The sequence below is a fragment of the Anopheles funestus genome, chromosome 2RL (genome assembly GCF_943734845.2).
Source record: "Anopheles funestus chromosome 2RL, idAnoFuneDA-416_04, whole genome shotgun sequence".
In the NCBI taxonomy this organism is placed as follows: Eukaryota; Metazoa; Arthropoda; class Insecta; order Diptera; family Culicidae; genus Anopheles; species Anopheles funestus.
Genome location: NC_064598.1, coordinates 43,371,438 through 43,396,092, shown reverse-complemented (window position 1 = coordinate 43,396,092; position 24,655 = coordinate 43,371,438). Strand labels below are relative to the sequence as shown.

Sequence of the window (24,655 nt, the reverse complement as noted above, 5' to 3'; positions counted from 1 at the left end):
TGCTCTGCTGATGTTTCAACATCATCATCATCATCATCCGTATCATCATCATAGAGCAGCAACATTACAGATGGTTAATATAAATCGACCATCCTTTTTCCCCAATCTCAGAGTAAAGCAGATGCACTGATTTAGCTTTTTTTGCAATAATTTCCTTTTTTTAAACTTGTTTCAACTCTTCCAACACTTGGACACCTGTCGCTGGTTCCTACTGAACATTGGCAACTGATTCATTACATCCGTTGCCGGATTGCAGATCGCACGATCGGGAAAGTGGAGATTATGCCGGTTCAATATCGGATCTACACAGCGTTACCTCCCGGTTAAGTCAAGTTTCGGTAAGTAGTGATTAATTTTTACTGCTATCTCGGCCCTATTTCACACTCCCCATCACAGACGGAACGTACCATCGTACGGGTGGGGTTTTTGTTTGAATTAAATTAGTAAGTGGTGGAAATTTGTTCCGCTAATGTGGTTTCGGTAAACCCTTCAATTAAGTACGGCGACGATGGCTTTGCAACTGGAGGAAAATGTAATTAATATTTCATCTCTGATAATGGAAAGATAGTGTTTCTTCTGTGTTCTTTTTTTGTGTGTGTGGTTTTGCTATTTAAAACTGGAAGGAATTTCTTGAAGCATTTCTGTCGCCTATTCCTCAACGATTGACATCGACTTAATGACTTTTGGCACAAAATTATATATTTCGTCCTTATATCACGATCGTAATAATCTTAACAGTCACTCTCGGGCTTAAATTTGTATGCAAATTTTCCCAAATTCCATGTCCCATTCGGTAGGGAACTTTGGTCATCTTGGTCCACTTTGCCAGGTAATGAAGTACATTCTTCGCCGTTTTTTTGTTCCTGGTGATTTGCTTCCCTCCTCTCAAGACCTATGATTACAAAATGAGCTACTTTATTTATGTATATTTCAATGTTTAATTAGTATCATAAACAGTGACTAATGATGCTTTCGGCTTTTCTCGCTTGCATTTATTAAAGTAAGGTGTTTGCAGAAATACCGTTTTCCATACAATGGCCGTCCGGTGGGGAATGTGTTTTTTTTCTCTTGTTGTAGCTTCGGTTGGATATTTTGTTTTTCCATGACAATTCTTTAGAATTACTTCACCGATTACTTCACCGGTGTGATGGTACTGTTTTGCTTGTTCAACTAACGGCAAAACCACTGCGAAATGAAAATGTCGATGGGATTCCATTTCCTGGTAATTGAAGGAAATCTCTCAGTCTTTCCCATTTGGCCCGTTGGCATAAAATTATAATTCTTCTAACGCCACCCTACGCCAATGGGGGATGCAATAGAGGTATTTTGGGCAAGGGGCTGAAAGTAAAAATAAAACATGATAATAAAACCCATCGCCTGTCAGTGGATGGCTTCAAGCGCTTTTGGAAAGCGCACACGAAATGAAGGGAACAAATGGAAGGAAGAAACGGTGGCGGATTTAAGGAGTCATTTTCAGTCCACCGACAGCGGGTATCTCATCATCTTCATCGGATGCCATTATTGTGCTTATCAACTTAATAAACGTTATCATTATCCTTGGAAGTAGAAAAAGGTTTTTTGGTGCGGAGGAACCTCCAGCAGAGAGAGAGAGAGAGAGAGAGAGAGAGAGAGAGACTGAGACGTTCCTCTTATTCTCATGGGATAAGAAGGACCTTTCGTTCAAGCTGGACAGCACGATGTCGGTGGCGAACAAAGCGAAGAAAACCGTCCATCTCCGTAACGATATTTTGTGAAGCCTTCGAGTGCGAAGTTTTGAACCAGGCTATTTTGAACCGGGACCTATCGGTGCAGAATGGAAAAGTTAGGTGATGCATTAAGCCGGTACAGTAGTACCGTCTCGTTTAAATCCCCTTTTTTCTGGAGGGGAGACCGGGAAATGTAATATTTATAAGCAATGGGATGGCAAGAGAATATTAATATTTAATTATATTCATTCGAATAAGAAGCAGGTCTTAGTACAGTGTTGGAATTCCTAATGGGGTGCTATACCACGATGTTAGGGTATTTCCTGGAAATGGTTCCAAGAGACAGACATCTTGTGGATTCAGCTGTCGATAAATGACCTTTATCACGTTCATGCATTTTTGATTTGCACTGGATGTGTTCCAATTATCTTCAAAAAGCTCAAAATCTAAACTCTTATACTTTAATTGAATTACATTGATTTAAATGCAAGTGCTGGAAATCCCATATGTACTTCGCCGTAACACAGTCGTAGGTATATGCACATCAACTTTATTGTGGGTTTACATTAATGGTTTCCATCTTGTGTTTAAAATGAAACACAACCTCACCACACTAATCTTCTTGCAAACTTCTTACCCAACAAGACAGTGAAGACGGTGAATAGGAAAGTGTATCTCTTTGGTGCAAATTATAGGATTTGGGAAAATAATGAGGACACTACGTGAGATGAAACCGAAAGTGAACCTTTTTCCATTTTTCCCATCCTGATGTCACTTTCGTTCCGACACGCTTAGTAACGTGGGTGGTAGACTTAAATCCGGGGGGCAGGGGGGGCCTAATCCACGACTGATTAGCTCTTCGGGTAGGCGCGGATTAGGCGGTGAAGTATGCGCTCCGGCAGCACACATTTATCATCATTTCGCGACAAAGCTTTTTACCGTCCCCGTTTTCGAATCGCACGAACGTTCGCTAGAGGCGAATGGTACGAACGACCGCTAGTATATATCGATATCATTAGGTGGAATTATGATTCGCTCTTCGCACTTATAACACTCCTCTTAACACTCTTTGCTTCGCGTTTTCCATCTTTCGCCATCTTTTATGCGCTCCAACGCAGATCGGTATGAATAACTGTACGGCCCGCTATCGAACACTGAGTGCCGGTCTGGGTGACGAATCACCATCACCATCGCCCACCCCATCGTCCGAGTATGATGACATCCTGCAAGCGAACGCACTGCAGCTCCAGAAGCATCTGCATCACCAGCAGCTGAAGCGGCTGGATGGACCGTGTGTTGGTGGTGCTGGTGGCATTTCGGGGCAACCGGGGTCAACATCCGGACACATCGGCAGTGCGGCATCGCTGGTGACGGCAGGATCGTCAGCAGCAGCAGCAGCTGCATCAGTTGGCATTGGTTCGGTGGGAAACACATCCGGCACCGTTGGTGGTAGTATAGCACTCGCATCCGGTGGTGCATCCGGTGCCAATCTGCCAACCATTCTCGGCAGCGCGGTCGGCGGTATTGGGGTGGACATGAGTAGCGCTAGCACAAGCAACAGTACCACCACCACTAATGGCAGCGGCAACAGTAGCAGCAGTGCGAGCAGCAACAACAGCACCAGTACAAAAAATACCGTCAACAATCTGAAAAGCCTCAAGGCGGCCAAAAACCGGAACAATCTATCGTCGTCACTGGCGGCAGCCGCATCGTCAGTGGCGGTTTCGCACAACAATAAAAATTTAAGCATAAGTCAACAGATAGCTTTAGTACATCACGTAAGTAGATGGGGATGAAGGGGGGTTTGTTTTTGGGGGAGTTATTAGCTGTTGGCTCATGACTGCAGGGAGAGTGTCCGTGAGCTTTAAAATAAACTCAATTTGTTTTACTGTTTTTTTCCAGTCAAATGACGCTCGAACATCGCCAAAGGATCATCTACTATTCGGTGGAACGGATCGCAACAATCGTGACTACAGCAACTGCTTGGATAGCATCAGTGACCAAACGTTCCAACATTCGGCCAGTTCGGTCGAAAGTTTACCGAGTGCATCCGGCTCAAGTAAGTCGGCGAATAAAAATGCAACTCTATTTCCCGCTTTACATTTGTTTTTTTCTCCTCTTTAATCCACTTACAGGCACTCAAGCCCTGGTCCGTCCGGGCAGTCCTCATAGTTCCCTGTCGGCGGAGGATCGCACCACAATGTTACCGATCTGCAGAGCGATCGCCCTCGTCGATAGTTGCCCGAGTCCGTACGACAAAGAAGCGCTACGGTTTAAGGTTAGTAGTTTAGTAAATCTGATCGCTTTGAGTGGTTTTTACTTAAAGAAGACATCTCTCTTGTTGTATTTCTTTAACAGAAAGGAGACATTATAGACGTACTGTCCATGAATGCGTCCGGTGTATGGCGAGGCTATGCGAACGGTCGGTTAGGACACTTTAAGTTCATTAGCGTCGAGGTTCTGCCCGATCTACCCACAACGGGATTGAAAGGTTATGGTGGAAAGCTGGTCAGCCGGCATCGTTTACCAACGAGCTGTCCGACGAGTGTCGAGGAGCTGCTGCTTCGGATCGGTCTGAAGGAATATACATCCGTGTTTGTGCTCAATGGGTAAGTTGTGGTTGACTGCATTAAATGATGGCTGTGTGTCCAACACTAAACGGTTCGATAATACACTCTAGGTACGAAGATTTGGAACTGTTCAAAGAGTTGGAACCGTCCGATTTAGATTACCTCGGTATTGGAAATACGGAACATCGGGCAAAGATACTGGCCGCCGTTCAGCTTCTGCACGATTTGGACTGTAAGTAGCACAAGCAGTTGTGGCACAATGTTGTCTTTATGGTGGAAAGTTGTGTAGCTATTAGTGCTTTCTGTGAAATTCCCGCGATTCTTACGCACTTATCCGTTCCCCATTAATTAATCTGACCCGACATACAACTTCGCTTCATTAAATAGCAACGTCCGACGGTGATGTGGCCGGTTCTAGCTCGGAAAACGATGAAGGCCTGCGGTTGAACCACGTCAACTGTTCCAGCGGTCTCGGCGGTGGACTGAGCGGTGGTAGTGGCAGTACGACGCGCAGTAGCGGAGACCACCAAACGTCACCGTTTGGCCGAAGGCACTTTCCACGCGATTCCGGTTGCTACGAAGGATCGCCTGTTCCGTCATCGCAAGGTTCGCACAATCCGCACAATTCCTACCAGCAGCAGCTGCACCATCTTCAGCAGCAGCAGCAGCAGCAGCAACATTCGCACAACAACGGTCAACCGATGCAGCAGCAGACGCAACAGCAGCAGCAACAACATGCCGGCATGGCCACACTAATGACCGCGCATCATCATCACCACCACCATCATCATCTGTCCGACAATGAAACGAACAACCTGGACTCGGTCGTTGCCCAGTGCTCGAATGAAATACTGAAGCGGGTTGAGTCGGCACGCCGCTTCAACGGTACGACCGAGCGCGGTTCGTCCAAAACGATGAACAGCCGCACGATGGCGAAAAAGGGTGGCCTGTTGGGTGGGGGTGGTAGTGATGGTGGGGGCGGGATGGTGATGGTCGGTGGTGTTGGTGTTACGGGGGGTAGTAGCGGTGGTGCGCTCAGTGAAAAGTCGAGCGATTCCGGTGTCAGCAGTAGCAGCCTGTCGTCCGGTCCGGCCAAGGGTAGCGGTGGTCTCTAGCGGCGTACGACGATGATGACCACGTACGAAGATGCGACGGTGCGGATGCTTTCGTGCTGTCCCTCGTTGTTACCACCGGATCTGTTCGAAGGTACGGAACGTACGCTAACGTCCGGCATCGAACGGTAAGTGTGTGGTGAGATTGTGATTGTGTGATAGCTGAGATATCTTGCACCGAACAAGGTAAAATGCTACAAAAACCACACACGCCATTATTGTGCAAAAGGAAGCAATACTGCGCACAAAACCCTTAGTTCCAAGTTATTCTTAGTATGATAAGTTCTCGGCGAATTATGCGGGGAAAAGTGTGCAGAAAACCGTGCAGTGATTTTACCGGGAACATCAATACACTTCTACACTGCCAACTGGATGTGCATAGAATGAGTTTTTTTGTTGTTGTCCGGAATGGTGGATTAGTTGTGCTTTTTGGGCGTTGACAAAACAAAGCAAGAGTCAAGTTCGGATAGAAAATGGTATCGTAAAGTGATGGTGATGAGCGACAGCTTCAATCAACTAAAGCAAAACGTGAACAGAGGCACCGAAAGCACGGACATTGTGATGCGCATGTGAGAGTGCCGAGGAGCGCAGGACACCAAGGCCCGATTGGATTGCTGTGAAGTGTGCGTGTGTGTGTGTGCGTGAGTGAGATTGACCCGGGAAAGGAGCCGTTTTGGGGTAGGATTGAACTGTGGCTCAATATATTGTGATTTGTGATTGTTATTGATGGTTGTTGACGGGGGTGCGCGAGTGTGCCGTGAGATTCGAAATAGAGTTACGAAACGGGACATGAAACTGGCATCGAACTGGGTATAGGGGGGGAGAAGGGGGTTGAGGGAAAATGAAAAATTTGTGATATTTTTGACATAAAAAAACGGAACCAGACAAATGCACTTGTAGCGAACATGCAAATAGAACAAACGGAACCATGCAATAGCCATTATTACATTAGGATGAAACAGGATGAAAAGGAACACACATACAAAACCAGGCAAAACAACATACAAAAAAATAGAAGCTGCATTAAGGAGTGTGTACGGGGGGAGTGGTGTTGTTAAACAGCGACAGAACTAGGACAAAGAAACCAAGAGAAACTATTAATTACTACTACTGCTAGTACCATTACGCACGTTGTCAGTTAGGATTTTTGTTGATATTAGTTTATGTGTTTAGTGCCGGATAAAGGGGGTGTTGAGTTGGGGGGCTGAATGTTCCCTGAGCCGTGAATTAGTGCTCCTCGACGGTACTGCTGATTGCTGTTATCATCGTCTCTGTTGATTTCGAACACTGTTTTGTGCGCCTATTCGCTAAACAAACATGTATGCTTCCTGTGTTTCTGATTGTTTCGGATTGTTTTCACCAACCAAAGCATACAGCAACAACGACGATCAATGAATCAAACTAAGCTAAAGGGGGAAAATATGGGGTGAAAGCTCGTTTGCGATCGAATGGGGATGGGGTAAAGTTATCGTAGATAAATCTCAATAGTGTATATTTAAAATCAACAACAAAACGAAAATAAAAAACGAATTGTACATTCTAGAACACTTTAACGTATTGAAATCGAAGCAATAGCTAGATGGGGAAGCTAGGAGGAAGGATTTTTTGTTGTTGTTGTTGTTGGTGGCTAGGACAATTAATATGGTAACGTACGGTTGGAGCACCAAATGTTTACAATGCAGTAATGCCAGTTTCCAGTACCAGTACCAGATGGCACAAAACAATCAAAAAATTTAACCAACGATCCACACAAAAACCTTATCATCGCCTTTTCTCCATCTTTCTGCATACTAGAGTGTGTACATACTAATTGCGTGTAAGCCATCCTTAAGAAAGAGATCTGTTTTTTCATCGTTATATTAGCATAATTTAGAAAGCTCAACAACGTGCGCAGGAGTTGGGAAGAAAAGTGGAATATTGGTGTTGAAATTAGTCGAAAAAAAAGGGAATTTTGCACGCGAGACTAAACGAATGCATTCCACACAAGTCAATATTTTTTAAGCAATCTAGCTCGATTCAAGAAAGATACTTCTTATCGCTTTTCTATAGTCTGACGCATTCCGAAAATAAGGAAGAAAAGAGGGTGGGAAAACCCGAAACACATCAATCACTAGTTGGCGGAACCGAGTTCGTGTATAAATTAAATTATCTTCAAAATGCAAAACACTAAAATTTTAATCCTCGTTACGATCGATTTAATAAAATGTTTTGCTCACCAGCAAATGAAATGAGAACGATAAGCCGAACATGAGAGACAAGGTGATAGGTGTATCATTGGAAGTAGGGATGAAAAACAAATGGAATCGATTCGAGAAAGACTAATCATTGTGTTAAGAAGCGAATAAGTAAAATTAAAAACATCATATCTGAGAAGAAGAAAAAAATATGTAAGAGCAAAACAAAAAATCTAGCCAAAACCAAACCAAATCACTTATTGCGTAGGACGAGATTTAGGAAAAAAACATTACAAAAGATAACAAACACACACACAAAATTGTATTGCTAAAAGAAAACAAACAAAAAAACAAGGTCGCAAAAACCTGTATGCAAAATAAAACGTTAGACAATTTGAATACATGACTGCTCTCAAAGACATGGTCAGGGTTTCATTAAGAATGTAATTTAATGTAAAAAACAAAACAACTAAAAAACACAGAAAGGGATGCAAACGAGATGAACAATTCGCTTACAAACGGGCGTACAACGACGACGAGATACGGAAGGAATCGAACGATTAAATGCACTGACACTACTACAACAAAGAGTGACCATTCGATCAGATTATGTGATGTGCTTCGGGTGAAGTGAGCTTGAAAAAAAAAAACTGATCAGCAAATCAGCGTGAGCATATTATGCTCGATGGAGTAGAGTTAAACCTACCGAAAATGAAAAACAAAAATAAATATGATTTCCACATTTTGCTCTGATTTCTCAGTCATCATTAGCAATTGAGCATTGGAAGTGTCAGTGGTGGCGTGAGAGGATAATAGAGAAATCCCTCCGCATGAAGATGGAATCGTATGCAAATATTTATGAAACGAGAAAACAAGGAATCAAATTATAATAGCAAAATAAATTAACAAGCTCTTCTATCGAGTGATGCAGTGTTCGCAAGTGAGGTGAGAATCAGCAAGGCCCCCCAACAAGGCAAACCGTCAGAACGTCGGCTAGTTAGAATGGTCGGTGGCAAGCGCCGAAATGGTGAGAAGATACCGTTGGAAAAAGGAAGAAAATACAAGATCTAAAACAAAATACATTCACCGGATCGTTTCGATTGTTTGAAGGTATGGAAGTTAACGAAAGAAAAGTTCAGCGTGAAGTGAAACTCAATCTTGGAAGAAGGAAGTTTACTATTTTTTTTATTTAGTCCCCCCACCGGACGCTTGTTCCGCATCGCCTTCGGGCACTGCGAGACGGATGGATTCTTCACCTTTCGCCACCGGAGATTTCGGTGCCTTCGGCAATGACCAGAAGCGTTGATGTTTGCCAAATTTCTGTGCCTCCTCAATCGTGTTCGGAAGCGATTGGTGTAACGTTTCGGGCAGGAACAATGCCGCCAGTATGCCCACGGCAGACGAAAGCCCCATCACCAGGAACGGGTAGCGCACGTCATACTCCGTGCCGAGGTGTACCACGTACGGGCCAACGATACCGAAGATGGTGGCCGCTATCGTACCGACGGACATGCCCGTTTGCCGCAGACAGGTCGGATAGATCTCGATCGATTGCAGGTTGACGGCGAAAAAGGTAATGGAGATGCAAAACTTCACGAACGTCGCTAGTGCGGTGGACGCCATTTCGTTTGCCGGGTCGCGTACAATCAGCACCAGCACGATACAGGCGACCGTGGCAGAGCACAGGGCGAGCGCGTTGGTTGCCCGCCGACCGTAGCGATCGCTCGCTCGCTGTCCCATGTATGCCGCCGGCACCTCAATCAGAGCCTGGTACATGAAGTTCAGGAACGGGTTGCCGTCCATGCGCGAGCTGAGCAGCACCAGCGTAAAGTACGTCACACTGCACACCGTCCTGTTTTTGTGCCCGAGGTAAGAGAGAAGAAAATTCGAATAAATTACATGTTTAAGGTTGTGCTTTTTTCTTCTTTGCGTTTGAAAACGGAAATTGGTGTCCCCCGTACCAGCAGAGAATAACCAGAATCGTGTTTTTCGCCATCCGCCATCCGTTGAACAGTGAGGCAATGCCGTACACGGTGTCCGTGCGATGGTTCGCTAGCTGCTTTTCCAGTACAGTTTCATCAAATGTCAGCTCGCGGATACCGTTGATAGTGGCAATTTTCCGAAACTGTACCATGGCCTCACGGTAGTTTCCACGGGTCGCTAACCATCGGGGTGATTCAATCGAATAACTGTGGAATAGACGAACAATTTAGTGTTAGGAGTCGAGTACAAGATCGAACTTTCTTGACATTAAACTTTCGTAACAAAAGCTCATCTAGCTGTTATCTAATTCGTTTTTAACTCTTTTATTTTTTAATCTGTTTTTTCTATAGTTTGATTAAATTTTATGTTGTTTTATTAAACTTTTCTTCAGGATGTCTTTAATTTATTTCTTTTTATTTATTTATTTTCTTGTTTGGATTTTTTTTTGCTTCTTAAGAACGGCCGTATCGAGTCTTATTTTTGCCACGTAGTCGGAGAGTTAGTCCTTGCTACGGAGGGAAGGTCCGTATAGGATTTGATGCAAGGTCCTGTTGTATTAAAAAGGCGCCGTTTATTATTTTCATTTATTTTAAAAATATTAATTTTCATTTTTTTTAAATTTTAAGAAGAAACAATCTCTTTTAAAATATTGTTTTCCCATACGCAACATCTTAAAAGTATTTAAAACAATCATTTTCTCTCTAGAGATGCGTCCCACATGAGCGGGTAGACACGATTCCTTTGTGCACTGCATCTAAATATTTGCGACGTATTACGAACATCAAACTCTTCGTGCGCTCTTTTGTGCGTTGTGTGCAATGGAAATTAGAAAGTTTTATTCCAGGCAACGTGTGCGACATTGTTGCACTTTCAATCAAAATACCTTACCGGGGTACATGTCATACAAGGAACGTACGAAACCAAGCTTTTCAGTACGTTGGTTCGGTGGAATGTTTTCGAGCTTGAAAGTATCCGAACATTTTATTCCATTCCAGCATGGTGGAGCGTTGCAAGCGGAGTTAAATGGAACGATTCATATTGTTTCCGGTGTAGTAAGTAAAATGCTTTATCTTCCTCTGCTTTAAGATAAATTTTGTTTAATAAGAGAAAAAGTCTCTTAAAAAATTGTAAGCTTTTATGCTTTAATAGAAAATATTTAAAAAAAGCAATAAAAAGATTTAACTGAGAATGTCCATCGCAATTATCTACACGAAAATAAAAAAAAATCCACTTCTAATGTGTCGACCAAATGCGTTCCAATGTTTTACACATTTCAGTTATTCAGTTATGCAAAAAAAAGCTCCAAACTCCAACTGCTACGAGCGAATTTCTTCCGAACTTTCCGGTCAAATGAACTTAGCTGATGACATGCATTTGACACAATTTCATCCACGCATCCGCACACGTTTTGGGTTGATTGCACTATTGCATTTCGAGTGATTGATGGCATATAAAAGACGAACAGGGTGAAAGAAAGAAAAAAAAGCCTTACCTCGGTATGAATACGAACACGACGATTGGCGTCACTGTAATCAGCAATGCCCAAAACCAATCCTTTGTAGCCCAGAACACCATCGGCAGAATGCACAGACCGGTCGTCCAGCCGATGCACTGCATCATCGAAATGTGGCCCCGTCTTTCGCTACCATGTGGGCCCCGGCACCAAATGCATCGAAACAAAAAATGAAACAAAAATAGAAACATCCAATTTATCACCGCACACCAACCGAACTGTAGAACTGTTTCCTCCCGCTTTTGTTTATCAAACACGCGGCTTTACCTTTTCGATATCTCCATGGCGATGATCAAAGGCGACTGAAAGATGGAGTGTGCCGTCAGGCTGCCAACGACGGCTGCGATGCAAAACACGACGTAGTAGGCGGCAGTAAACATCGATACCAACCGGCCCGCCGTAACGATCAGTATGCTCAGGTTGAACACGGGCCGGCGGCCTAATCTGGGTGGAAATGGGAGTGAATGGGGCAATGGTGGACAAAATCGTTAGTCTCTTGGATAGAGGGGAAGTGCGGGGAGAGGAAAGGAAGGACGAGTGATTGGGAATTGCAGGTTGTGATGCTTACGTGTCACCAAGGTGGCCAAAGATGACGGTCCCAACAAGTTCGCCCAATCGGTTGTAGATGAAAATGTTCGTTTCCCGGAAACCCTTGTCACAGATCCAATCGTACTCGGTGATGGGTGTACGGTCGTAATAGGTGCGATCGTACTCGTAGCCGTAGGCACAGTCTGTGTAATTGAGGGACAAGAAAAAAAATGGAAGAGAAAAAAGTTGTGTTTAGGTAAATTGCATTAGTGTTGCGAATAGTACTAAGAGTCATTCATGCAGCATCCTGGAACTGACTGATTCGAGTGCATTTCAGCAACGACGCTTTCCATGAAGCGTCAATCTTGAAAGCTCAAAGAGAATCAACTGCTTTTGAGGACGGGTCTGGATGGTGCGAATTAATCCAGATCTGTCTGTGCCTAGTCTAGCTTTATTTGGACGGCAGCCAGCACTAGCGCCAACAGATAAAATCCCTGTAATTCTTGTAAAGAGTTTGTATTTAAAAGCACGACGATCATTTGTGTTTCCATCAAAAGATTAATTGTACAATCATGTCGACGTTAGGACTGACTTGGGTCATACTGACAGCAAATGAGTTAATGGAAAAACCGCTCAGTATCTTAATCGAGAAAGCTTTGACAAGAACAATCTTCGTTTGAACAAGATCCAAAAAGTGTGAAGGATTCCACTTCAACTTGAAAATTATTGCCACATGACTCAGGTTTTGCCAGTGGAATCAGAATCGGTAGTTCTAACTAATAATTCGGGTTTACATAGCAAATGCACAATAAAATTGGAAAGATTCGATTTCTACCTCTATGAATTTCGGTTCAACTTGAAATGAATCTAGAAATAGTACCATATACAATATCAATTTTCTAATTATTTGCAATATTTGAACCTTCTGTTCGTATCACAACATCTTTTTGATAGTTGAGAATTAGTTTTGTGTAATATTGTTAAAATACTGAATATAGGTGTCCAATAAATAATTAAAGTTTCTACACAGGGTTGTTTAATGCTCTCAAACATGTATTTTTTTTTTTTGCTCGGTTAGAACGGCCTGGCCGTATCAAGACTTATTATACCACGCAGCAGGATAGTCAGTCCATGCTACGGGTGGACGGTCCGGATGGGATTTGAACCCGGTTCTGCCGTGTGGACGGGCGCCGTTTTTCACATGGACCACCGGGCCGCCCCCAACTCTTAAACATGTATTTCTGTGGAAAATCTCAACCATTATTTTAGCTAAATATTTTAAAACTATTTTGGATCATTTACTGTGCAATATTACATTTTTTTCTGTTTTAAAACTTCTTAACTTTGTCTAGGAGATCTAGTCGAGCCCAAATTCGGTTTGCTATTTCAAAAGCTTTCATCCTCTTGACACTCACCATAACTTGAATGTTTTACAAACAGTGTATTCCACTCAATTATTTAAGCAAAATATTCCAAGAATAGTTTTACATTCATTCCCCTGCTACGCGACACGCAGAACAAACAAACATCGTTTGCCGTTGTGCGTATACTTTCGCCGCCATTTTCCGATCGATTACATCGCAGCTGCTTTCTGGCCACAGCTCCAACAAACACACACAAAAAAATACGCTAATTTCATCGTTCACTGCCAGCTCTGTTTCGGCTGATGATCGACCAAATTCACGGACAAAGTGAATTCGTCGAAACCCAAGCAATTCGGGGGTGGTTTTCCACGACAGGAAAAAAAAGTTAAGAGATGGAGTAAATCGAAAGAAAAAAAACGAAATGGTGCTGAAAACAAATAGAAACATGGAAGCACAAAACAATATTCCAACCACCAACTCGACGGTTTTGCTCGTGCCGTGTGGGTGCGTGTGTTCGAAAATGGAAATATTCTGGCTATTAAATACGAAAACTTCACTTCCTACGCGAGAAATGAGATGATTCGCTTAAATCCAGTACAAGCATGAACCACGCAACCAACACCTATACAAGTCCATTGTGGTGGAATAATATCAGCTTTCAAGGAAATCTCTTGTTGGAGAATCGTACAGTTTTGCAATCGTGTATTTTGCTTAACACGTTCGCAGCGCGTTGAAATGTACAATTCCACGAAACCGTGAAGTGAAAACATTGAGTACGAGCAATGAAAATGGAGTGGTGGGTTAAGCAGTTTTCCCAAGAATGTTGTACAGTTTTTCTTTCGTGAAAATGTTAAACCACTACTCCGGTCAGCTTTGTTAAGGAAGAATGTACCAACCACCACATAAGCCACATTAGTACTTTTCCTTTCCGATCATGCTACTGGGAAAGTAAGACACAATTTAGCACAACTACCGACCGTCGTCCCTGCAACAGCGCATTAGCAGTTCTTGTCGAACAAATGAATTTACACACTTTAATCTGCACCGAATGGGCGTTCGGTGTGTTGGTGTGTTTATAAAATAAATCCCATCGTAATTTCCCACCAGCTTCCAATACACAATTTCCTCGATGATTCTCTTGTGCGCCTTGGTTTGTCTGCTATGAAGCTGCTAGCTGGTAGCTCCGATAGCAACGTAATGCTTTCCCTGCAACACTGCTTAACCAAGTGCAAAACGAAAAGGTACTAAATTTAGTAACATATTTGCCTGAGGAAAGGAGAAAAAAAATAACAACTCCAATGCGAAAGATTCTTTTTCTCCTTGCAAGCCAAAGAGTTTTGTGCACTTTTCATACGGATGAAGGAGAAAAAATCTTTCTCCATAGCTTTCCTTTGCTGGGGGTTCTCAGACAAAGAGGTTGTCTAGGGTTTTCATGCGCCAAGTTTTCATTTATTTGTACCTTTTTGCATATTTTTTTTCTTGTTTTTTTAACGCATAAAAATTGTTCATTCCGTTCGCTCTTAAAGGAATGTTTCATTCTTGTATGAAGATGTTTCGCGGTGTTGTTCTTTTTTTTTGATACTTTTCGTACATTGTTTCATTTTCGTTTTTTTTCGGAGAAATATGAATATGTTTAAGAAAAATAATAACATGTTTCATTGCTTGTTAATTCGAGTATAAAAATAATTTAATAAATATACTTATTTAAATTAATAATTGTTTGAAATTTGTAAAAAATCTATGAACTAAAAATGAACAAAAGGACATGATAAATATTAAATGAATTGTTTGATATAAAATAAAAAATTAAAAAAGGCGAAGAAATCGATTAAATAATGTTCTTCAAGATGGTATAGCATAGAATAAGGATAGTTTAAAAAAAATTATTGCGCATTTTTTCATATTTTTTCTATCAATACAAATCAAAATTGTTTTATGTAACAGAACTTTAAACGCAGTTGACAGTTTCGAGAATCCGATTAATCATTTTAAATATTTTGTTACACAGTAATTTATGTAATGTAATGAACGTGATTATTATGTATCTTTTTAAATTTTAGCTTCATTTTTCTCACAAAAAAATTAAATAAATAAATACATTATATTTATGTTACAAACTGTATTGTGAATGTTCGCCGTATTTAAGTTGGAAGAGTTGCATTTGCACAATCCTTAACACGAACTTAGTACGAATGAATTGTAAGGGTCATAGAATCTGGGAAAACATCTCTCGGCACAGCACAAAACAGACATTGATATTAAATAAATATTTTCATAACACTTTCCATCCATGTCTCGTCCATGGAAGGGCCTCTCTAAATTGAAGCAGATTACACTCGTAAGAACTTCGAGTCAACGGTCTCGTTCGTTCCTTCCACCCTTGGCCTTCCTCCTTTCTGTTACCCCCGGCTTGTGTTGACGTTTGTTTCATTCCAAGAAAACAGAACGTTTCGGTTGTTTTACCATCGATTTTGTATTACTGTTCCAACATCGTTTTGGATTATGCAAAGAATTTGCGTCTTCAACCATGCATCTTCCACCCAAAACGCTATCTACCTCTCAGAGACTTGGCCTTTTTTTTGTTGCTGTTGCCACTAATATGAGTCGGTGGAAAAACTGCAAAATTTCTTCTTCGTTTTTCTTTTGTTTATCATTCACAATTTATGGGTTCCCGCCTAGCGGGCGAACGCTCCGATTGTTTTACAACAATTTGTGAACTTTCACCGTTTCAACTTGCTCGAAATGAACGAAAAAAGGGTGGCTTTTTAGGGGTAGCACCGACGGTTCTGATTCGGGAGGCCCTGCGTACCGCGAGCATTATTCGTTAAACCGCTTACGGTCGTGCTTTGTCGCATTGTTTGCTAACTTCTTGTTAGTTGCTGATTTCTTTTTTGTTCAACTGTGTTCATGTGTTCTTTGGCAAATGGTTCTTTCTGGCTGTTGGCTGCTTCCTTAAGAGTTGGCAACCCAAGATATCGTCAGCTGAAGGATGCACATTTCCGAAAACAGAACAATTCAAATGAGTGTGGCCTGTGTATGAAAGATTATGATTGTATAAATCGATATTGCTGGTAAATGATTGCCGAATAAGAAGGAGTAACTTTCGGGATAAATTTTAAGTTTGTTGCCTTTTTATTGCAAATCTGATATGTTACTATAACATCTTATTGGATATTAAATTTATTTTGATACATTTAATCATTTTAACATTCAGTTAAAAATTTTAAATGTAGTTAAAGCATGGCGAATAAAACAAATATGCTTTACAAACTTTTTTTTTTTGATGCATTTATTGAGAAATAAGTGGTACTTATTTTTATTTTTTTTTCTTACCCTTTTAATTGATAATTAAATTGAAAAAAGGTTTCAACAATCTTTCGTATTGAGGAATTTGAAGAAATAACAAACTTTAAATTTTTCCTAAAATCCGCTGCTAAAACCCATGCTTATTTCCATTGTCTCCAAAGATCCTATAGTTGTTTACCTTCTTTACCAAAATATGCAATTTTTGTTTGTTCTTTTTATGAATTTTTTAGAACTTTATTCTTATATTTTTAATATTTCTTTTGTAATTTATATTTGTACTTTCTGTAAATACATTTTTCCTAAACTTCAGTAAATATATTTTTTCAAACTCTGTACATTATGAGATGTATTTAAGAAATTCACTTTCTAATACAAACCTTTTCTCCCCTCACACAAAGAAAAACACTTGTTAAACGTTGCTAGCGTATTTTCTTTAACCAAACGTTCGATGAGAGAACTATCGCCTTCACCAGCAAACGAACGAAGCAAAACTGACTCTTGCGCCATTTCTGTAGCTTCTCGAAATAAGTGAGTGATGATGGGAAAAGTAAAAAGTTTTTCATCTACTCACAGTGACTAGTGTGCTTGTTGACGGGATTTCCACCATGAAGGATGGCGATGGTTTACTTCCGGTTCGTGTTATTTCTGTGCGCGAAAACTAAATCTTGAATGCAATCAGAAATTTAAACGCACAAGATCGAAAGAAGACACATTTCACTTTTAAATGTTTTTTTTTTGTTGTTACTACTTTCGATTTGAGTTTTTAAGCTTCCTATCAGTGGAAGAAACTGGAGAAAAATGGAAACGAATGAAATTGAACTAGCAATGGTTTTTTTTTAGTTTTCTTTCCAAGTGTAAATCAGTTGCTAAACTTTTCCAACACCTTTACGCAAGTTGGTAAGTTTTTGCTGTTGTATCAAAAACTGTCATATTATAGTTTTTGCCACCTTTCACGTAAAACTGTCGGAAACGTTTGTTTATCCTCACCGAATGTAATCGTCTTAAAAAGGATTTTATGAATCTTATTTCGCTTTTTTGTTGTAGAAGGTATTACAGAAAAAAGGATTCACCTTCCTGCCATAATTTCGTTCGAAGTAATATTCATTTGGCCAAAGTTCTACAAGGTAGCGATCTAGCCCGGACCAGTATCACTTAAACCGCAAGCATAATAATGTAATCTCTTTCGGGCTTTTCAATGGATATTGAAGAAGCAAATAAAAATAATTTAACCTCATTTGTTTAGCGGTAAAGAGAGATTTTTTTCTGTAAGAGTCCACTAAGCCTTTTGTGGTTCGATTTGATTCACCATTTACATCAAAGTAAATCCTTTTCATCAAACGTAACGTAGCACAAAAACCGACTCAATCGGTAGTCGGTTCGTTTTCTGCTGAAAGGGTCGCGATGTTTTTTTTTTCTTCTCAAAACCATCTGAATTTCAAAAAGAAACTCTTTGAATAATAAAGCAAACCAAACAAAAAAAACTGGCAAAACACATTCCATTAAACTAAGTTGCCTAAAAATGACCGTTACAATACTGTCGGATATGCACACTGTAAAAGAAAAAGGATATGTTTCTTCTGTATGAAAAAGAAACAGGACAGTAACAGTATAAGAATCGAAAGAAAAAAAAGGAAAACATAACATTGTAACGGACGAAGGATGATCATCATTTTGTTGCGCAACTTTCTGTGCCATTTCATTTGCCATGCATCTTTTTCCTATTTTCCCTTCTGGTTGTGTAGGGTAGCTTTTTGCAGAAATGTTACCACAAAATCCCGTCCACTTAAAATATAGTGGCACGCGCCTTTCGAACGGAAGGAAGGATAAGCAAAATAGTTTTCCACAAGATTAAACCTTCTTCACGATGTTGCCCTTTTTTGTTCCTTAGGCCCTTTCCATGGTACCACTTACTGTGGTTGGTGGTGGTGGTGAAGGTAAAGGTGGAGATATTGCGGAGATTTTACCGTTTAACACGCGTCCGAAACGTCTAATCTTTCCCACAACCGTCTTCTATGAGGTTATCGCAAAGGTCCGGAAACCTCAAGAGGACACTTGTACCGGAGGGCTTGTCGTTGCTTCGAATATATATTCAAACGTATCAGCCAATCGAGTGAATTTCCTATAGGGTACCGCAAAAAGAAAAGGCTTTCGTTTGCGTTACTAAACCACTCGTACCAACAAAATGGCCTCAACGCAACCGACGAGGCAAAATGCTTTGAGTAGTGTTACCCTTCCTATGTGGCAACAGCGACACACCCACCTAGTAATCCTCTTTAAATTGAGCAAACGAATTCCATGAAGCATTTGCCTTTCGAAACGACCCCGTCTAGAGGGTTTCCGCAACAATACCGCAAGGATCGCCCGGTAACCTCGGCGAATCAGGGTTTTTTTTTTGTAGTGTGTGGCCTTCTTCAGTGAGCACTCTCCATGGAAAAGGTTTTAAGATTACTTTTCTAATGATGGATCGAAATGGTGGGTAAATGAGATGGAATGCAATTCACATTTGTTGATATGATTTGGAAATAAAAACCGTTTTTTTTGCTACCTTCTCACTGACCACTTGGTGGGCTACCGGAAGGATTTATCCCTTGCAAAGTGATTTTGGAAAAGAAAACCCCCGGAAAAAACATATCACTAGAAATGGGTTTCGAGTCCATTGGAAAAGCGAGCTCCATTTATGTAAATGTGATCGTATAAAGCGGCAAAAATGGGAACTTTCTCTTATTCTCAGTAGTTAAGTGCACACTCACCGATGATGTCGCTGCTTTCGAAGCTCCATTCCGTGTAGTGACGCTGCAGATGTTGCTCCGTAATGTTGTACATCTGACATTTACTGTACCCAAGTTGACCACGGTTATCCGTTTCTCTGAAACAGTAAGGTAATAATTCGCGTAAATCAAGTGGCAAGCAAATCACGCTACGACGTGAGACAACTGCCGTGGATATCTGGCCCCTTTCTCACCTGGGTAAGGTTAGATTTTTCCACAGGTTTGCATCGGTAATGTTGTACTGTTCCATGCCCGGCACGTGGCAGTTGTGGGGCGGTTTGTTCAGCGCCAGAATGATGCTCATGTACGACATGGACGCAAAGCAGATCGCACCGAAGTTAAAGAGCAGATTGTAGCGTCGCTGAAACTTGCCATCGTTACCGGCCTGGGCCATGATTTGGTCGTAGCTGTCGTCGCCAGCATCCATGGTGGTGTTGTGTTTTTTTTCAGCAGTTCGTAGAAGTTCTCAAGCCTGAGATTTATCTAAAATTGAGATATGCCAAGAAGTGAAAACTTATTTTATAAAGTTTATATTGCATTTAATTTCTATGGTCTATATTTAGTCTAAATTTTAGTTTTTAGATAATTGTTTTTATTTATAATTCATGTTCATGTTCATGGTTTTTTCTTAGATTATTATTTCTAGAATAATCATTTCGTTTGTTATAACTCATGCAATTCGACTGGTCCTATTTAGTTATTTATTTTTACACTGTGACAACATTTTGCCGAATGTCAGCCTCACAGGGCTGAAGTGTGTTTAATTTTGACATTTCCTCTTTGTATTTTGTCTTGTCCCGGACATGCTTGGTTAATGCAACGGTTCAGTATTATAAAAAAAAACATTTTAGATGTTAAATTTTTATTCAACTCGTTTTTTTGCTTTAATATTTATCCATTCACAAAGGTTTTTAAACTGAATTTTTACTTATTATGAAATTAAAACATATTTTTATAATAAAGCATTACAAAAAACCTTCGGTTCATCCTGTGCTAGTGTTACTCTGTAGCTGAGGCAATTTAGATTAAAAGTATGTAGATCTATTTATTATAGGAAAATGTGGAATATGGAATTATCGCTTTCATCAGTTCACAAGAATAAATAAAATTATTTCCCAATTTATATGCTACGTTTTTATGAGAAAAGCATTTAAATGGCAGTATTATTAGTAGAACTCATATTAAAATTGGAATTGGAATTGACCTACATGAAAAATTACAACCATATCACAATCCTTATCTCCATGCACTCAGCTTAACATGTTTCATATTATTTGGATTTAGTAATAATTATTTCTTTCCCAACTTCCATTGGCCGCGAAGGATCATAACCATTCTTCTTAGGTACAAACCGCTTTCATCGTCTAACCCAAAAACCGAACAATTCCCTTTATGTGCGTACGCAATGCGTATTTGTGCCCGAAACAATTTACCGAACCTCCTTTGCTTCTTCCGTCCAACCTGACCTGATCCGGCCGCTAGTGAGGCAGTGTGGTGGTCCAACCCGATGGAGGCAACAATATGTAATCCCTTATTTCCACTGTGCAATGTGCGCTGTCACTGGTATGTCGTTTCATTTTTCTCACAAACCGTGGAACTTTCGAAACAGCGCAAAAAGAAGTGAATTAAAAATAAAGCACTAGGTATACGCGCGTACATGACATGGGAAGGATTGGTAGCTAAATAAACGAGCAACAGGAAGGACATGCGGTTACCATATCAGTATACCGTGACATTGGATGAGTTTTGCGTGTGGAAACCGGGGGCAACAGGACATGGACGGGGTTCATTTTCATATTTTAATTTTCCCAACCGAAAAGGTTTACGTCCGTAACGAACACCGGCAACATGGGTTGGGAATAGATTGTCCCCTGGAATAAGCGCATTCGTCAGCATTCCATCGTACCTGTCACTTTTGCTGCTCCGCGTTACAGCTCCCGCCCATATCACCCAACACCAGAAACGTGTATTAAAATTTTAATTTTGATGTAGGAAAAATCATTCACGGTTCGGAGCGTATGCGTTTCGACCGATCGAAACATATGAAAGCGTATGCGATGATTTGCAAATAAAACATATGCCTGGATAAATCCTGGTGAAATGATATTTATATCCTGTTTGGGGTTGCGGGAACCAACGGTAGATATTCGGAATCCTAAAGCCTTGTAACTAGTGTTTTGTTTAAATAGCTGACTTCAGTGTATTGGATGGGAGCTTTTTCACAGTGATGAGCTATTTTACTAAACTCAAATTGTTCCAGCTACTAGAGAGCTACTTTCTAATCGAATCTTTATGCTTCTTTGTGATCTTTTTATTCCGTTTAAATATAAAATTCTAAGTTACTTCTCTTCCTAAACCCATTACTGTGAACGTCTACTTTACTGCGTAAATCAAAGTTGCCTTCTAGTCAAATTGAACTAAAAAATCATCTCCTCGAATTCCTTCAAGTTATGTTCTATCCCATCCCATCACTAACAATAAAAAATAAAACATTAAAATAAGCAATTTTTTTAGTTTCTGTCATGCTTATGGACTAGTTCGCTACTTTTGATAAGCCGTTTTGTTAAATGTTCTTATCACAAAAACAAAAATTTGATGTCTTTTATGTTTCTAAAATAGCTACTTTTGCAATAAAAATTACCAAATGTAAGTTTATTTTTTCAAAATTTAGAGAACATGTTCGTTTGATGGTAAGTTCTACTAGAAAAATACTCTGTTTTGACAAGCGGCAAATTACATTATTCGAAATAACAAGAGAGCATCCCGCTAAGAGATAATTTTAACTACCGATCGCCAACTTAGTGCTTCTTATAGTAGTAATTCGAGATGGGTTCGAATGGTTTGAAAAAGATTGAGGATTCTTTCCCCTTCATCCGACATGCTCAGACTATCGATAACTGATAGTAAATCCACAAACGCGATCATTCGTAGCATGCAAAAAAGGACAACTAAACAATTTACTAGAATGGCGGCTAGAGGATAGAAGTGAGTGTTAATTCGAAGAATCGTTTCCGAAGCATTATACCGGACAATCATGGGGAAATTTTCAAAAGCAATGAGTCGAACAATACTTTACTTTGATTCCTACTTACTCACACTATTGATCTTGTGTTCCGTAGCTTGTATTTTTCACACATGCATTAAAAATCCAGTATTTTTAAATTATCTTATTTTATGTAATGAAACACTAATTTGATCTCCCCTCGCCTCTGTGTAATCAACCATAACGCTGAATAGCCGTCCTCCCGCAATCCAGCGTTACATAATAGTTGAATGATCCTCATAGTTTGGTTTAATTCTGAGCTATTTAGCTTTCTACTTGTGACATGAAGCACTCATTTTGTTTTTTTTTTTTCATTTCCGAACTCACATAATGCTTATTATAATATTATTGATGAGAATTAATTGCATAGGATTTTCGATTGTCTCTTTAAAAGTACAGTGTTTTTTGTTTATGGCCCAATAACTCACTATAACAGAGTTGTTTTGTAAATCGGGATTGGATTTGTACATTTGAAAAATAGGCGCTTTTGGATATCGCATTATTAAGATCAACTGTTTATTCCGTATTGTCTTCAAAAGCCGGGGAAAATGTTCATGGACACTTGAAAATTTTAAATATAAATAAAGACCTATACAAATTCATTTCAAAACATCACTAACAAACCAATTTATATGCTTCATTCATTCACATTTTTACCGGCCGCAGTTCCAATAATAGAACATTCACTGGTACGCATAATAGCAATTTCCATTCTCGAATTTCCCCAACTCCAATATCTTTTTTTTGGGTGGAATACTTGACCGACGAAACAAAAAAAAAGGGAAGAATGGTTCAAGTGATTGATTTTAATCCCACTCAATTATCCTACTTCATGGCAGATTTTCTCATCAAGCTCATTTGACTGCTGCTCTTCATTTGTACGATTATCACACTCAACTTGTCCATCATGCACTCACAAAACTGTTCACTTTTCTATTCAGATTTGAAAATCACTCTGCAATGAGGAAAGATGGCAATGTTCAACAAAAAAACCAAAAAAAACCCAACTCGGTTTCATTGCTAAATTTGTCTGACTCGAGTGTTAATGCTCATTTCCGGCATGACAAGCACATCGGAACACATCCCACTGTGTTGCCACTAGTCACAACCATCTCTCACACACCACACTAACCTCTGCAAGATGAAGCACCAAATCACTTGACCACACAGGGACACCTGGAGAACCTTCCTATCGATGTCCTTTCGTGCACACCTACAGTTCCACACCTACAATAGACACAGCCGCACACCACCACCGAAACCACACACGATAAGGACACTTTAATTGACGTTTAATTGGGTTTCAATTTGTTCAATCTGTCGATCTAAACCCAGCTTTGGAGTAGTGGTCCATATCCTCCACTGAGCTCCGTATGCATTGATCACTTCACCTTACCATAAGTCGTACAACGGAACAATTCTAATCGGGAACGCAGTGGCAAGCAGAAAACCGACCGTTAGTTCGCGAGATGCCGAACGAACTGATAAGTATGGTGACCGGGCACCGTTTCACTGACGGCGCCGTCATCACCAGACCCAGGCTCAAAGCATTATCTTTTATTGGATTTAAGATTTTGTATGAGATGCGCCTGGATCGTCTGTGGGCGATACCACTTCCTAGGGGATAAGTGACCGGGATGGTTGCTGGTTTGCTCAGCCCGTGTGGCAAGTTTGCTCCGGCGCTTGATAAGACGGCTTCATATGATTGCTTGAACCGTTTCACAGAGCGCGTACCTATTGCGCATCCCATTGACCGTTGAAAAGGGGGCGCTTTCTGATCTTTTGCATTTATTACACGGAACTTAAGAGATGTAAATGAGCGCGTGCAGACGACCGCTTTATGTACTGTTTGTTCCTGCTAATGGGTGTAGAAGCCACAGAATGACTTATTACCGTCCAGGACAGTGGTTCTATTAATAATGGTTCGAAGTGGCGATAGAATGTATGGTTCTTTTCCAGCAGTGTGGTTGTCCACTTGCAACTTCAAAGACACGTTGAACTTGAACCGTACGAATTCCTTCGAAAGCAAGCAAGATTCCAGTTCAGATTATTTCAGCGGGTGAAATAAATTGCTCAAATTGCTTCCTAAGCGAGCGTGAGAGGTTGAAAACAAACATGTAGGAAAGAGGAACGTGCGTGACATTATCCAATCAACTAGTATTAGCGTGGTTATCGTTATGCTTTAGTACACAACTGGCCAATAAGAAAAAAATCGGTTCTCAGGTCTGACGGCTCCAGAGATACCGTTTATGATCGCAATGAATAAGCTGCAAGCCAAAATTGGCGGCCATAAGTCTTTTCTTTTCTAAATTGAACGATAGAAGATGGAAGTCGCATTATGATTTTCGGCTTCCTTATGGCTGTGGAATTGAAATGTCAAGGTATTTGTGTACATTTTGATAGGTCGCTAAGAGCATAGTTTTATATTTTCTTGCAATGTCTAAAATATGATATTAAAAATAGTTTTGGAAAAGAAGAAACAAAATTTTTCCTGTACGGGTGTTTGAAGATGATATATAACTATTTGTTTGTTTATTTTTTTGATTTGATTTATGTTTATTTTTGAGGATTGATTAATCCTAACTTAC

At 40.4% G+C, this 24,655-nt stretch overlaps 2 protein-coding genes across 5 annotated transcripts in view; one reads left to right on the top strand and one right to left on the bottom strand.

Annotated features, from left to right (window-relative positions):
• The window catches only part of LOC125760547 (sterile alpha motif domain-containing protein 5), a 127,295-nt gene extending 120,529 nt beyond the window's left edge, over positions 1-6,766 (top strand). For all 3 annotated transcript variants that reach the window (XM_049420765.1, XM_049420767.1, XM_049420766.1), the window contains 7 exons: positions 257-338; positions 2,825-3,484; positions 3,609-3,765; positions 3,842-3,984; positions 4,065-4,315; positions 4,387-4,508; positions 4,664-6,766. In XM_049420765.1, coding sequence (XP_049276722.1) covers positions 257-338; positions 2,825-3,484; positions 3,609-3,765; positions 3,842-3,984; positions 4,065-4,315; positions 4,387-4,508; positions 4,664-5,391 — 2,143 coding nt within the window. In that variant the 3' untranslated portion in view covers positions 5,392-6,766. The remainder of the gene's footprint in view (positions 1-256; positions 339-2,824; positions 3,485-3,608; positions 3,766-3,841; positions 3,985-4,064; positions 4,316-4,386; positions 4,509-4,663) is intronic.
• A 1,930-nt stretch (positions 6,767-8,696) lies between these two features.
• Positions 8,697-23,591, bottom strand: LOC125760556 (beta-alanine transporter). 2 transcript variants are annotated; one of them, XM_049420800.1, is made up of 9 exons: positions 23,464-23,591; positions 23,200-23,294; positions 19,219-19,507; positions 19,007-19,122; positions 11,627-11,789; positions 11,326-11,502; positions 11,038-11,187; positions 9,524-9,751; positions 8,697-9,414 (listed from the first exon to the last, which is right to left on the bottom strand). In XM_049420800.1, the coding sequence occupies exons 3-9, from the start codon at positions 19,449-19,451 to the stop codon at positions 8,748-8,750; spliced, it is 1,734 nt and encodes a 577-aa protein (XP_049276757.1). In that variant the 5' UTR covers positions 19,452-19,507; positions 23,200-23,294; positions 23,464-23,591; the 3' UTR covers positions 8,697-8,747. The 2 variants fall into 2 exon arrangements, with proteins under 2 accessions (XP_049276757.1, XP_049276756.1); XM_049420799.1 differs by having other exon boundaries at positions 23,200-23,591.
• Between the last annotated feature and the right edge of the window lie 1,064 nt (positions 23,592-24,655).